The sequence below is a fragment of the Dermacentor silvarum genome, chromosome 9 (genome assembly GCF_013339745.2).
Source record: "Dermacentor silvarum isolate Dsil-2018 chromosome 9, BIME_Dsil_1.4, whole genome shotgun sequence".
In the NCBI taxonomy this organism is placed as follows: Eukaryota; Metazoa; Arthropoda; class Arachnida; order Ixodida; family Ixodidae; genus Dermacentor; species Dermacentor silvarum.
Genome location: NC_051162.1, coordinates 132,501,594 through 132,514,511, shown reverse-complemented (window position 1 = coordinate 132,514,511; position 12,918 = coordinate 132,501,594). Strand labels below are relative to the sequence as shown.

Below are 12,918 nucleotides of genomic sequence, written 5' to 3'. Positions count from 1 at the left end.
GGGAGATTGAGGTTTTTTACTGAATGGCTTTTGTGTCAATTATTGACCTCTTTTTTCCTTGTGGTAATGCTACATCATAAAGCATTGTTTTTTTTCTAGATATTCAAAAGACAGTGCAGTTGTGACTTCAAAAGCATTGTTGCACGTTGCCTATACAGTGCACTGGCGTGATGGAATAAATCTGAATCTGCCATGCCAGATGGCACATCATGTGACTACACCTCACAGATTTCTGTTTGCAGCGCCGAATACGCAACACACACAGACAGAAAATGTCAAGCCATTTCTCGTATCCGGGTTCTAATGTTCGGAAACCACATATTTAGACCAGAATGCTTTGCTAGTCTTGCAACGAACACTGTTCAAACATATGCTTGTCTTTGTCCAGTGCAGAGAAAACATCAGCCATCGTGGCCAACTGTTCTTTCTTTGCAACTTTTGTCTTGGAGCTACTTGCAAGCCAGTCTGCTGCTAACATTCGGGAAGAATGCAAGTTAAAGTGTAGTAATATTTTTCCAGCTCTGTTGACTGCTCACCTCATTTGCAGACGGCAATCTGCAGAATTATTGTCTACAGAGCAGTCATCCGCAGAACCATCCGTCATGTGGCTACACCTTTAACAGTCTGTGTGGCTGAGAAAGTTGATAATCTGTAAGAAACCTCGTAGCACATCATGAGCACAGGGACATGACAGGAATAGTAAGAACACTTCATTGTGCCTCCATTTCCTTGATGCACTGCAACATTTAGACCATTGTGCATCATTGTAATGTGACATGCTGCTTAATACAAGGAGTAGCGTTGAACATCGAACATCGACCTTTTATTTTCATGGCAGCTAGTCGGTAATCACTTTGGCAGCCTTGAAAGGTGATACGTATCATGGACAATTTATTCCATCATATTCTCATTTCTTCAAGAGGCTAATACTCTCATTAGTGCCTCCAAGATCTGCCATTGCATGTAGCCTGCACATTGCCCTATCTCTGAGCCTTGTTCACATGCATGACCTCCGAGATTACATGTACTGGTTTTAATGTGCGCGTGATGCAATCTTGGGAGACCATGTTCACATGCATAGAGTTTCATATTCTAGACTGAAACCTGCTGTCAGTGTCTGCATATATTGTCACTATAGTTGTTCAGCTGGGATGGGTATGATGGGCAGAATATTGCATTTGGCAACACAGCATTTGCTTAACCTCATTCTGGTTTCTGGTGGCCTTGGTTATTTGTATGTGAACTTTCTTGACAGTCACATTTAATTTGAAATTTATTGTACGGCAATAGTAATTTCTACCATTGGGCTGCTTACAGAACATTATTAGAAGAAAAGATGTTCAGAATTTAAAGAGTGCAAATGGCGAGTGTTGCTAGGTTTACTGACACTTTAATTTATGTATACTCATAACACAAGTGCAGCGCTAGAAACGGGGACAAGATTCCAACAAAACTTGTTGGAAGTCAGCACCATGTGCGTCTTCCTATATTGTCTCCTCCTTTTGCACTGTGTTTGTGCTACGATGAATTACCAACACGCCCAAGCCTCTCCCCTTGTCAGTTATTTGTACTCTGGACATTGCACAATTAATAGAATAATTGTTACGTAAAACAATTAACTGCCCCAAGGAAACCTTATGAGGTCAGCACACAATACAACTGAACCACAGGAAACAATAAAAGAAGCTTGATTGGAAACAAACTTGCAGTGAAAATGGTACACAAATAAAAAAAAAAACATGACAGGACAAAGCTGTGACTGGCAGCTAAGAACTTATAACCGAACAAGGTCATATATATATATATATATATATATATATATATATATATATATACACACACGTAATTTTTCCCGTAATGTATTATATCTAAATATCAGATATAATGAATTGGGGAATTATGGTGTAACAAATGATCATTATCTGATGCTTCCATAATATTGCAATAATAAATTTTAATTGCTTGTTCCGACTTTGTCCCATCACATTCTTTTCCTTTGTGTACCATGTTCACTACTGTTCTTTTTTTTTTTTTTTTCTAATCAAGCATGTACAGACTGGCCCAGCTTTCTATGTTGTTAATAAAAGAAGCTGTAACGTTTTTTCTCAATGAATCCATGCTGAATCAGAGAATTTCATGTATTACCCATGATTCTCATGGTGGCTGAATGATCGAAAGTTGGATGGATTGGATGGTTTTTAGGAGCATACCTTTTGTTAAGGGCTGGTGGCTGGTGCCAGCAAATCTCTACGATTTACCAGTCTGCTGCATTTATTCTCATCACTTGAGGTATGTGGTTCATCTTAAGAAACCTTTGAACATTTAAAGTAGTTTATTGCCCTCAAAAGATGCATCTTTTCATGTGTGGTCCATACCTTTACTCCACTAACAGTGTTTTATGATTCTCCACAGATTCATTAACCTTTCCTTTGTTATCTTTAAAGCTTAAGGCTCAGGCAGGGCAACAATGTTGTCATTTCCATGTGGATGTATAATGCAACATGTTGACTAAACATGCTCAATGGTTTTTGCACTATTTCAAAAATCTCTGCATGAAGAGTCTTTATTGGCAAATTTTCTTTCATAACACTGCATTCTCAGCCATCATGGCCCGTCTTCAAGTAGTAGTGTACTGCACTTTGAATTATCTTACAATTTTTCTCTTTTAATTTAACTTTTTGTTGTTCGATACGGTTTCATAGCTGGCTCCTTCTCCATTGCACCTATCTAGTATGCTGTTTCTGTTACGGTAGCTTTACGTTTAACACCCTTTTTTCCTTTTTTTTGCCACCATCCATGCTGTCAACGTATTAGGGGCGAAGCACCTTAGGGCCGAGCCTTGTCCCACGTTGTCCGTAGCTCTGGTTTGCATCGAGACCACTAAGGGCACTGCGGTGCACAAGAGCTATATAAGTGCTGTACACATGTACAGTATATATATGTATATATATGTATATATATATGTATATGTACATATATATGTATATGTATAGTACATGTACGTCAAGCTCCGGCTTCCGGAGAACGCTTCCGGCGTTTTGCATGAATGAACCCCCGGTGCTTCGCCCACTCATCATCCTTCACTTCGTGGATATGCGGTGTTTTTTTTACTAGTGAGTTTCCTCGTTCATTTTCTGAACTGTGAGACAGAAACTTCTTTTCTATATCGGTACCTTAGCCGTGCATCTGTTCTCAGTCATATTCCTCGAACCATTTCTTGAAGCCGATTTTGCTCTGTGCCTCCCACTCTTCTAAGTGCACCCAGCCCTGTTTATAGTACTTCGTAGCGCTAATTTTGCAACAATAGCACTTTGATTTCTAGTCGAGATTGCACTTCATATTTTAAGTGCTGCTCCAGGTTCCCTCTCATAATGTCGGTACAAAAATGTATGCTCCCGTGCTGTTATTGATATTCATGATTATTGATGCCTGTTGCAATGTCTGGAGGATATAATTGGCATGTGGGATGATCGTAAGCACTACTATGTGCTGTTGCGCTCATTCCATCTTGTGGTCATATTAGTGTGTTCGCTATAGTTCCAGCAATGATACGAAGCAGGTTGAGGTGCAGTTGCCTATTTTTATTGATAGCATATTCTGTTCACTACTAAAGCTCAAGTAATCTGTACCTTGTCTTTCATCGAGCCATATTGTATTTTGTGGTTCAGTTAAACCGCAATATAATGAACTTCAATAAAATGAAATTCTCTATATAACGAAGTATTTAACTTCACAACTTCTTGTCCAAAAACACCATGTATTTAGAACCTCAGTATAACGAAGTGTGTTTATACACAATTTCAATATAGCGAAATTTTACTGCCGGCGCAAAGAGATACCGAGACAATAAATGGAAACTTCTGCGGGTGCAGATGGTCAAATGGTTGAATTACAAGCAGCTGCTTGCGAACGTACCTCTCAAATCGCGCGCTCTGTGACCGAGAGCGACTGCCGAAGTGGAGCAGCGTCATGTTCGGTATAAGTCCAAGTGTAATAAGATCCTCACGGTAGCGTGATAAAGCAGGTGCAAGGGAGGGCGAGGGAGTGGAGGTAGGGTGGCACGCGTCTCCTTTTCTAGTGCGGCTGTGGCTGAGCATGGCTGTCAGCGCGGCTGAGCATATACGCACCCCGCGTGTCCTGTTAAAGAGGTAATCTGCCACGAGTGTAAGCAGTGGATGTGCTGAGATGGCATGGCGTCATATGTGCTGTCTTCCCATGCTTTTAGTACCGGAGATTGCGTAATCTAGAGTTACGGCGAGGCGTTGAAGCGAAAGGCAGACTAAGCATTCGCTCCCCGCTTCCGGCGCTTTTCATGGTAGCGTCACCCCACCGTGAGCATCAGCCTCTGGGGCGGAGTGGACGCGAAAGCATGGCCTGCCTAACATCTTACTACCGATGTGAGGATGTCGGCACAGCATGAAACCTTATCTTTTTTCGCCGACTCTCAAATTCAACAAAATGAACTTATATCTCATTCAAACTTGCTTTTTCCGTTTGCCCGCTAATTCAGAAAATTTTGTGGCCTCTTCCATATAAGAAAAATCCATTGGCAACTTTATTTATTTCCATAAAAGGTCGAATTTTAATATAGTAAAGTTTTGATATAACGAAACAAATTGCCAATTTTACCAACTTCGTTATATCGTGGTTTAACTGTACTTGACACTTCTTCTTCAATCAACTTCGAGTTGCAGCATGTACGTTATGTATGAATAATTCTTGCAATGAATATTGTGGCATATAGGCTCGTTAATGCATATCCTGGCTATGCATTTAGTGGCATTCAAAATGTTCAGGACAGTGCACCAATGTAATATGATAATGGCAATTATGCTTGAGACAAGGATGGGTAATTTAACTGACATGCTTGAAAGTGTGAGTAAGGGCGACTTGATTTTTTGCTGAAGTAATGAGTAAAGGTGAACTGCTTAGGAATGAGCTGATAGCGACAATGAGTGTTTCCTGCCATGACTGCTATCTGCAATGCAGCCATCTCAAAGCATTAATGGGCTGTCAGAGAAGATGGCTTCAACATATACACTCGCACTAGTATCCTACAACTATTTCCAAAAAAGCAGCAATAAATGCCTGTACAAAAGTTTCGCAGCCTTTGTAATGTGGCCAATTATGTTCTATGCCCGCTGTCAGTGGGATGCCTTACACGAGGTTTGAGACGTATAGTCTTGATGGCGTTCGATGTCATTGTGACAATAAATGTAAGGGCACGGATTGAGTGAGTGTCACATTATCTTAACAATTTCTTTAAAAGGTTAATTGCTTTATATATGGCTCCCTTCTACATGCTTCAATAGTATCTGTAGTGGTGGCTGCCAGCTGACGCTACCCGCAATGTCCAGGCAGCTTTTTGTTTGTCTGCTTTGCAGTTCACTGCTGCACTGAAATAGCGTTGCACATGGCTGGTTTATGAACTAATGCCCTGGCTTCAAGCTCATTGAATGCTGTCCCTCCCATTAAAAACCATTTATGTGCAGTTCAAACAAGAAAATTGGGCCAACTGTTGCATTGGTTACTGGCTGTGAACCACCGACTAGATCCATCCGCATTTACATGCGCATTGAAATTTGGTTGGGCTGGGTCAGCCGACACCATTCAATCAGGTCGACTCAATGTTCATAGTGCCTCACCAGATAGCATTTACATGAGCGTGCAAATCTCGGGCCAACAAGCCAACTCGACCCACATTTGTTGGGCTCATGTAAGCACACTGTACGTCACACTAATATGCACATATGCATCGGATGACATGACTTTACAGAGTGCGCAGTGCCCAAGAAAGGAAACGCATGCAAAATAGTCTATGATTATCATGCCATAAAGGGTGCAATTTTTAAGCATTAGCTTCTTTACAGCAATGCAATCCTTCAATTGGTAGACTGTGAGGGGAAATGGCCTGAGGGCACTAAAACAAAGGGATGAAGTGAGGAGGCTGTGAATTGAGTGAGATGGGCCATGTGGTGTCGTGAGGACAGTTGAGCATATATATATAATGAATTGCATAAATATAATGAGTTGGCTTGTACAATCAATTATGCTACCCCTAAAGATGTGCCAGTGACTTGCTCTGTTCTTTGCAGAATACGCAATGAAACAACAAATGGTACCGAAGTATCCCACTGACACAATTATACATGTGCCTTCAAGATGATAATTGTTTAATGGAAGCGACACTTTTCTTACTTTCCAGGTTTTGGTGCACCTGTTGAGTCATTTTCTCGCTGGCTAAAGTGTACAGATCCCAGAGAAAGTGTAGTAGTAAACTTGGGCGATCCTGTAGATGTGGTTATATAGAGGATGTGGTGAGGTGGTTGTGAAGGAGTGGGAGGAGGGATGAGGAGGAGTGGGGGTTCGTAATGAACAGATCTTAAAGTGCACCATGCACGCCAGTGGCATAGCCAGACACTTTTAAAAAATGCTGTCCCTCCCATTAAAAACCATTTATGTGCAGTACAAACAAGAAAATGGGGCTCTTTATGCACTCACACAAAGCTTAGCTGTGTATAGATTCCAACTATGTGCGGAGGAGGAGGAATAAACTTTATTTTTGTACAGCAGATTTGTGAGACCTAGGCCTCTCTACCTAGATGACGGCCTCGAGCTCTTGGGCTCTGGCGGCATCTTCGGCCTGCTGGATTGCCTTAAATTGGGTCTTCCGGTGCAGAGCTGAGCAGCGCGGTCTCCCACTGCTCTCTAGTCTTGTGTGTTTTATTCTGTGTGGGTGTCCCAGGACAAGCCCAAACCATATGTTGTAGGTCTGCCCTTTCTTGACAGAATCTGCACCTTTTGGTGTAAAGTTCTGGATAGTAACGATGGTAGGCAACGGGGTTCGGATATGTTTCTGTTTGTAACAAGCACCATGCTGTCGCTTGCCATCTACTTAGCGAGGAGAGTGCCGGGAGGAAACGGGCCCTTCCCAATTTATAGTGTTTGGTGATCTCGGTAAAGCTGATCATCTGGTCTCTCTCTGTTCCCAGTATTTGCGTGTCACCTGCTCGGTCCGTCAGTTCTCGAGCTAGGTTATGCGCTATTTCGTTCCCGGGAAGGGAGGAGTGTGCGGGTGTCCACATAATGTGCACATCTCGATCTTCACGAAAGTTGGCTAAAATTCTTAGCGCTTCCGGCGAGATTCTTTTTTGGACTAGTTCTTGACGGCAGTCTTGGAGTCGCTGACTATGATGTTGGCCTCCGTTCAGGCTATTGCCAGTGCTAAGGCAGCCTCCTCTACCACCTCTGCCTTTCCTGTTTTTACAGTGCCACTAACTCTGGAGTCACCCTCGAGACTCATAGCAACTATCGACATACTCTGTCTATCTGTGTACTCCGCCGCGTCCACATAGACCACGTCCCTGGCACTATTGAATTTTTTGTGGAGAGCTCTCGCTCTTGCGATTCTTGTATCTTCGTGAAACTCCGGGTGCATGTTTTTGTGGATTGGGGGTATTGAGAGATGGTTCCCTTATTTTCCTTCGTATGTCTTCCCGCAGTCCGTGCTGTGCATCGTAGGTTCCTCCGATGTCGTCTAAGATGTGTCTGCCTGTCAAACTCTGCATTAGTCTTTCATACTGCACCACTCTCTGGGCCTCAATAAGTTCGTCTAATGTGGTGTGCACCCCGAGCGCTAGGAACCTCTTGTTTGACGTATTTGCCGGATGTCCCAATGCTTGCTTATACGCCCTTCTAATGATACATTCTATCTTGGCTTTCTCCGCAGCGTAGAGCTTAAGGTGAGGGACCACATATACGATACGACTGATTACGAATGTTTCTATTAATCGAATAAGATTATGCTCTTTCATGCCATAGTTCCTGTTGGATATCCGCTTTATTAGTCTGTTTGGTGAACACTATTATCCAGTAGTCTAATGGTTTCTCCATTATGACCGTTTTCGAATATGCGGAGTTCTGATACCACAAGTTCTGATTTTTGAGAGGAACATCGCAGTCCCTTGTCTCTGATGTAGTCTTCAACCGTGTTTACTGCTGTTTGGAGGATCTCTTCCACATGCCCATCGCTTCCAGCCGCCACCCAGAGGGTGATGTCGTCCGTGTATAGGTTGTGTCCGAGTCCTTCTATTTTTTCGAGTCTCACAAGAAGACCGATCATTGCCACGTTGAATAGAAAGGGGGATAGGACCGATCCCTGCAGAGTGTTTAAATGTGCGAAATGTTTTCTTTTTTTTTTTTCTATCTGGGGAAGTGGCACGCATTTCACTGGGAATGGTGAGGAGGGCTGGGCACGCCACAAACAAACACATTTTGGGGTGGGGGCATATATGGTGGGGGCACGTGCCCAGTAGGGTGCCTGGTGTGCTACGCTCGAACTGCGCCAGCACACACAAGAAAGTGTGAGGTGGGGGAACGTTGCGTGGAACCGCAACTTAACGGGATTCCAGCGGATTTCATAGACGCTAACGCTGCCTATGATAATTATTGTAGTTTTCTACTTCAATTTTTTTAGAGTGTGGAGCCCCAGTCATAGAGAAAGAGAAGGAAAGGCATGAAGGTTAAGGGTGCACTTGGTTTGCTATCTCGCAGTGGATGAAGCGGGAAGAAACGAAAAGGGCAAATTATAAGTGATGGGTGCGCACAAACAGCGTTCATCATGCACAGAAGAGTAGTTTGTCTACACATAATTATGGTCCTATTATGTTCCTATGGGTACAATGCCTAGAATATACTTACATTCTAGGCACTGTACTGGGTCTAATCTAGAGAGTCCATATGAGAGAGCTCTAATCCATAGCTCGGAGATTGCCACCGCAAGTCACTCTAGCCACAGCCTCCTATGCTCTAGCCAATGCCATTGCTCTAGCAAATTGCTCTAGCCAATGCTAAAGTCCCTAGATTTTTTTTTTCTTTCTTGAAGTAGCGACAAGCTTTGAAGTGCGGCCGACGAATCTCATTGGGCATGTTCTTCCTAGCGCTGTTCACCTGCATTCACTTGCACGCTGCTGCGAGCAGCGTAGATAGCAGCGGCCGTTGACGGGCGCACGCTATCTAGGAAGATAATGGCGGGCCGACGGAGTAGATACTGTGGCTATATACTGTGGCCATAGAATGTCGCTACTTAAAAAAGAGCAGGCAATCTAGGGACTTTAGCCAATGCCATCGTCGAATCCGATGCAATCCAAGCCGGAGTGGATTCAATCCACCAAACATGGCCGACCGCGCCGAGTCCACGAAACTACGGAAACTCAGCCCGCCACGTAAGGTGCTACACTTCAGCGACGGCGTGCTTCACGAAAACAGCTCCGAAGAGGATGAGCCACCTGTGCCCATGACCGTGGTAGACCCGGTAAGAGAGACAGCGCCGCTATCTGGCAGAGGTTTATTTGAAGCATGGGTATAGGCAAGCTGTTCCTTAATGTCAGGCCACTTCCGTCTCTTTTTCAAGCGGCAGGCACGTTAGAGACACTTCGGAAGCATTCTCGGTGAGGCATCTGTTTGGAGCAATCGTATGGCATGCCGGAATGCCTTTCGGTTTTCAGCGCTGACATCGTGCACCGTGAACTATATGCACCGAATATGCGCCCGAAGTGAGTTATATGTGGCTGCCGCGCAACTTCGCTGACAGCGCAACACGAGAGAAGAAGATGGACAGCGGTGTTACTCGCAGCTTTTCTCCGTCCTCTTCCCCCGTGTTCTGCTTGGAAGATGTATCTACATCAACTAGCCCAAATTTCAGTTCTTTCCCAATTGGCGCGCTGCGAGACCACAGTGGCGTGCGGCGGCGGCTTGCAGAGTACGCTACCGTGGGCGCCGTTCCTGCTGCACTGGGCGTTGCAGCTGGGAAGCCAGGCTCTGGCCGTGTGCGACTACCTGGGAGAGCACCTGGCCAACTGGTTCGGCGTCACGGCGCCCAAGTACCGGTACGAGATCGAGCATGGACAGGCGAGCGACGACGACAACGAGCTGAAGCAGGAGCCCGGCTGGCAGCGACCAGCGGAGCTGCTCCAGGTCACGGCCCAGCAGCCGGCCCAGCAACAGGGTCCGCGCTACTGAGTGTGAACGCACTCGTTTACACTGAGCACACGGCGAGCCGCGACTATTGCGTGCCATGCTCGTCCCCACCCGCACGCGAGGGCGCACCGACGCACACTTGAAGGCGCACACCGCGATTTATTATTCTTCGTTTTGGGCGGCTGGTCGAGCCTGCGCGGAGCACAGGCGGCACGTTGCATGGTCGCGTACCTCACATTCATTCCAGAATGCCAAAGGATCAAAAAGCATACGTGGTATGTCAAGCGGAGAGCGTAGGCTTTATTTATATTTAAGGCAATTATGCACGCTTTGGTGGACCACAAACACTTGTCACATATGAACGTCCGTACAGCATAAAATGTTAAGAGTGGGAACTTCATAGACCTGTGGCTTGTTTGCGCAGAGAATTCGTGCAGACACTGCGCTTGGTAGTCTTTGATAATGCATCTAACTCATGTACATACATACACATGCCTAGTCTGCCCGGAAATATTGGAAAGCTGTTTTCATGCTTGAAACAGCATGTAATTGGCCATGAAAAGTGAGCCCTTCAGACTTCATTGTTTGGTGTTGCTTTCCTATGAGCCAAAATATAGACAAGCTTTTGATAACCTCGAGGGTTTTCCAGTGCACATAAGGATTTTGGCCCAGTTAACTGACCCAAGAATTATGGTATCTATCCAAACTTTATGTCTCAAGTATGGTGAATGTTGTTAGAACCATCTGCTCTTCCATGCTCATTAATTCAAGGGGGTATTGAATGACTCCACAAGAGGAAGGCTGTGGACAAGAAGTTCCTGGTTAGAGAAAATTTAAAACTCGGTTATTTATTGTGAATGCCCACGTCTGTTTCGACAATATAGGACAGCATCTTAATCGTACAGTGGTGGAAATTCATTTGTGAAGTCAGTTAACCTACAAGATGGCGACACGAGTGCTAGTTTGTAAACACCTGTGTGGAGGGGATGAAGGTTGTGTAACTGGTGTTTTTAGACAACAACATACATGAGGGTTGCTTTAAAAAAAAAAGATGAGTAAATGTTTAAAAGAATTTTTAAGGTCTGTGCAAGGTGCAGCCAGATTAAATGTTTGATTGGCATGTAAAAGAAATGATTGCATTTTGCAATTTTTTTTTGTTATGTAGGATTTTAATGGCACAAGAGAAATTTAGCTTCAGAGGAATTTTTTTTTTAACCCCACAAAACCCAACGTATCATTTTTGCTATGCTGAGTTTGATACCTCAAAATTTCTATTTAAGTGCAGGAAGCTTATAGCAAAGCCCATCATAGTGTCTTTAATACACTGGAGCGAAATTTTAGTTGTGGCCAGTTAAGTAAACCAATCACAGTTGGCTCCCGTTAATACAACCTCGCTTAATTATATTTTACACTTTGCCTTTCCCTTTGTAACGGGTGGCCGTTACAATGACGGCAGGGCATTGACATTGACTCCCCACCAGCACCCCCTCATGTGTGCAGCGGCTACTGAAAGCTTGGAAACAAGAAATTCCGCAGATGGTGCTACTAGGTCCCTGGGCGACGACAGTGACTGCAATAACTTGTCCTGCAGTTATGATAACGACTTGTGCTGCGCCCTGGGCGATATCTCTTTTAACAATTTTGCCAGTGACGACGATAGTGTTGGGTTTTGGGGGCCACTGACTGATGATGTGTGTAGTTATTCTAGTACTGTATTATAAGTAGTCTGTAAATGATGACAGAATACTTCAAGCAATTAAAAAAAATTCGTCCCGTCAGTTTTCTTCCATTTCTCAATTCGACTTTTGGATAATTCCCCGAAAACTATAGGTTCCACAAGGCTCGAAATAACTGGATGGACTGTACTAATTGTCATACTAATAAATTTTTGACTCAAGTGATATTTCATTGATTTTTAGAAGATGTATGTATTCCCCATGTCCTAAAATACAGATGAACGAATTGTTCTAGTTTTTCTTGATGTGGAAGGGTGTTTGGGATTTGTGGGGTTAGAGTTACCTCATTTTGTTAAACGCTGATCACATTAAGCTGATGGCAACGAATATAGTTCCAGTAAGCATAGTCGACTAACAATTTATGTGGTACCGTTGGTGACCAAGACATTGCCAGCCTTTGCTAATTCACTCGAGCTTCCCCTAAAGCCTAGTGTCCTTTCTGCCTCTGTATGTGCCTGATTCAAGCTAAACCATGCACCTCTTTCTTGGACAGGGACTGTGGCCCATATTTATTCTTGCAGCCATTTTGCTGCTCGTACTGCTCACGCTTTGTGAATGCTGCATGTTGTACTGCGAAGCATTCTGCTGGAGAAATTCAGCAGAGCTGAATATGTTGTGCAAGAAGGTACTGTTTTCATACGCTACTTGCTAGTTGTTTATGCCCATGTTTTGAACTTGTTCTGAATAAACAGATGCTGAAATGTGGCTTACTGTTGCCATTTGCACACGCACCACTGGTAGCTCTGTGGCTAATGGCGCTGTGCTGTTGAGCACAAGGTCATATGGTTCGATTCCCAGCCACTGCAGCTGTGTTTTGGTCAAGGCAGAATGCAAAAACACTTGCATGCTGTGCTTTGTGTTGGTGTTAAAGTACCCCTAGGCTGTGAAATTCATCCAGAGTCCTCGACTACTGCATATGTCGTAATCCATTATACAGTTTGGCATGTTGAACCCCATATTTTTTATTGCCACTTGCACTAGACACAAAAGTGCTGTTTGTCCCGGTTTCATTCTGCTTCCTCTAGACAGTAATGTGAACCATGACATAGCACATAGTGTGTAGATTTCGGTGCAGATTTCAGCTCTCACTTCTGATTTAATTGGATAGAGGAACTGCATATCATACAAGAAAAAATAACAAGCTTATAGGAGTATAAACATACCCAACTAAAAATCGCCTGTGGCAGATAGCATAATTCTAGCC

The 12,918-nt window shown here is 43.9% G+C and overlaps 1 protein-coding gene across 1 annotated transcript; it reads left to right on the top strand.

Moving 5' to 3' along the window:
- The first annotated feature begins 9,150 nt into the window (after nucleotides 1-9,150).
- LOC119464383 (protein FAM177A1) lies at nucleotides 9,151-12,419 on the top strand. The gene is made up of 2 exons (XM_037725324.2): nucleotides 9,151-9,313; nucleotides 9,760-12,419. Exons 1-2 carry the CDS (start codon nucleotides 9,176-9,178, stop codon nucleotides 10,018-10,020), a joined length of 399 nt encoding a protein of 132 aa, XP_037581252.1. The 5' UTR covers nucleotides 9,151-9,175; the 3' UTR covers nucleotides 10,021-12,419.
- The last annotated feature ends 499 nt before the right edge of the window (nucleotides 12,420-12,918 follow it).

Excerpts from the sequence above, each read along its gene's own strand:
- LOC119464383 (XM_037725324.2), top strand. The coding sequence starts at position 9,176 with ATGGCCGACCGCGCCGAGTCCACGAAACTACGGAAACTCAGCCCGCCA. Across the intron at positions 9,314-9,759 it reads CCATGACCGTGGTAGACCCG|AGTACGCTACCGTGGGCGCC; the intron begins GTAAGAGAGACA and ends GGCGGCTTGCAG.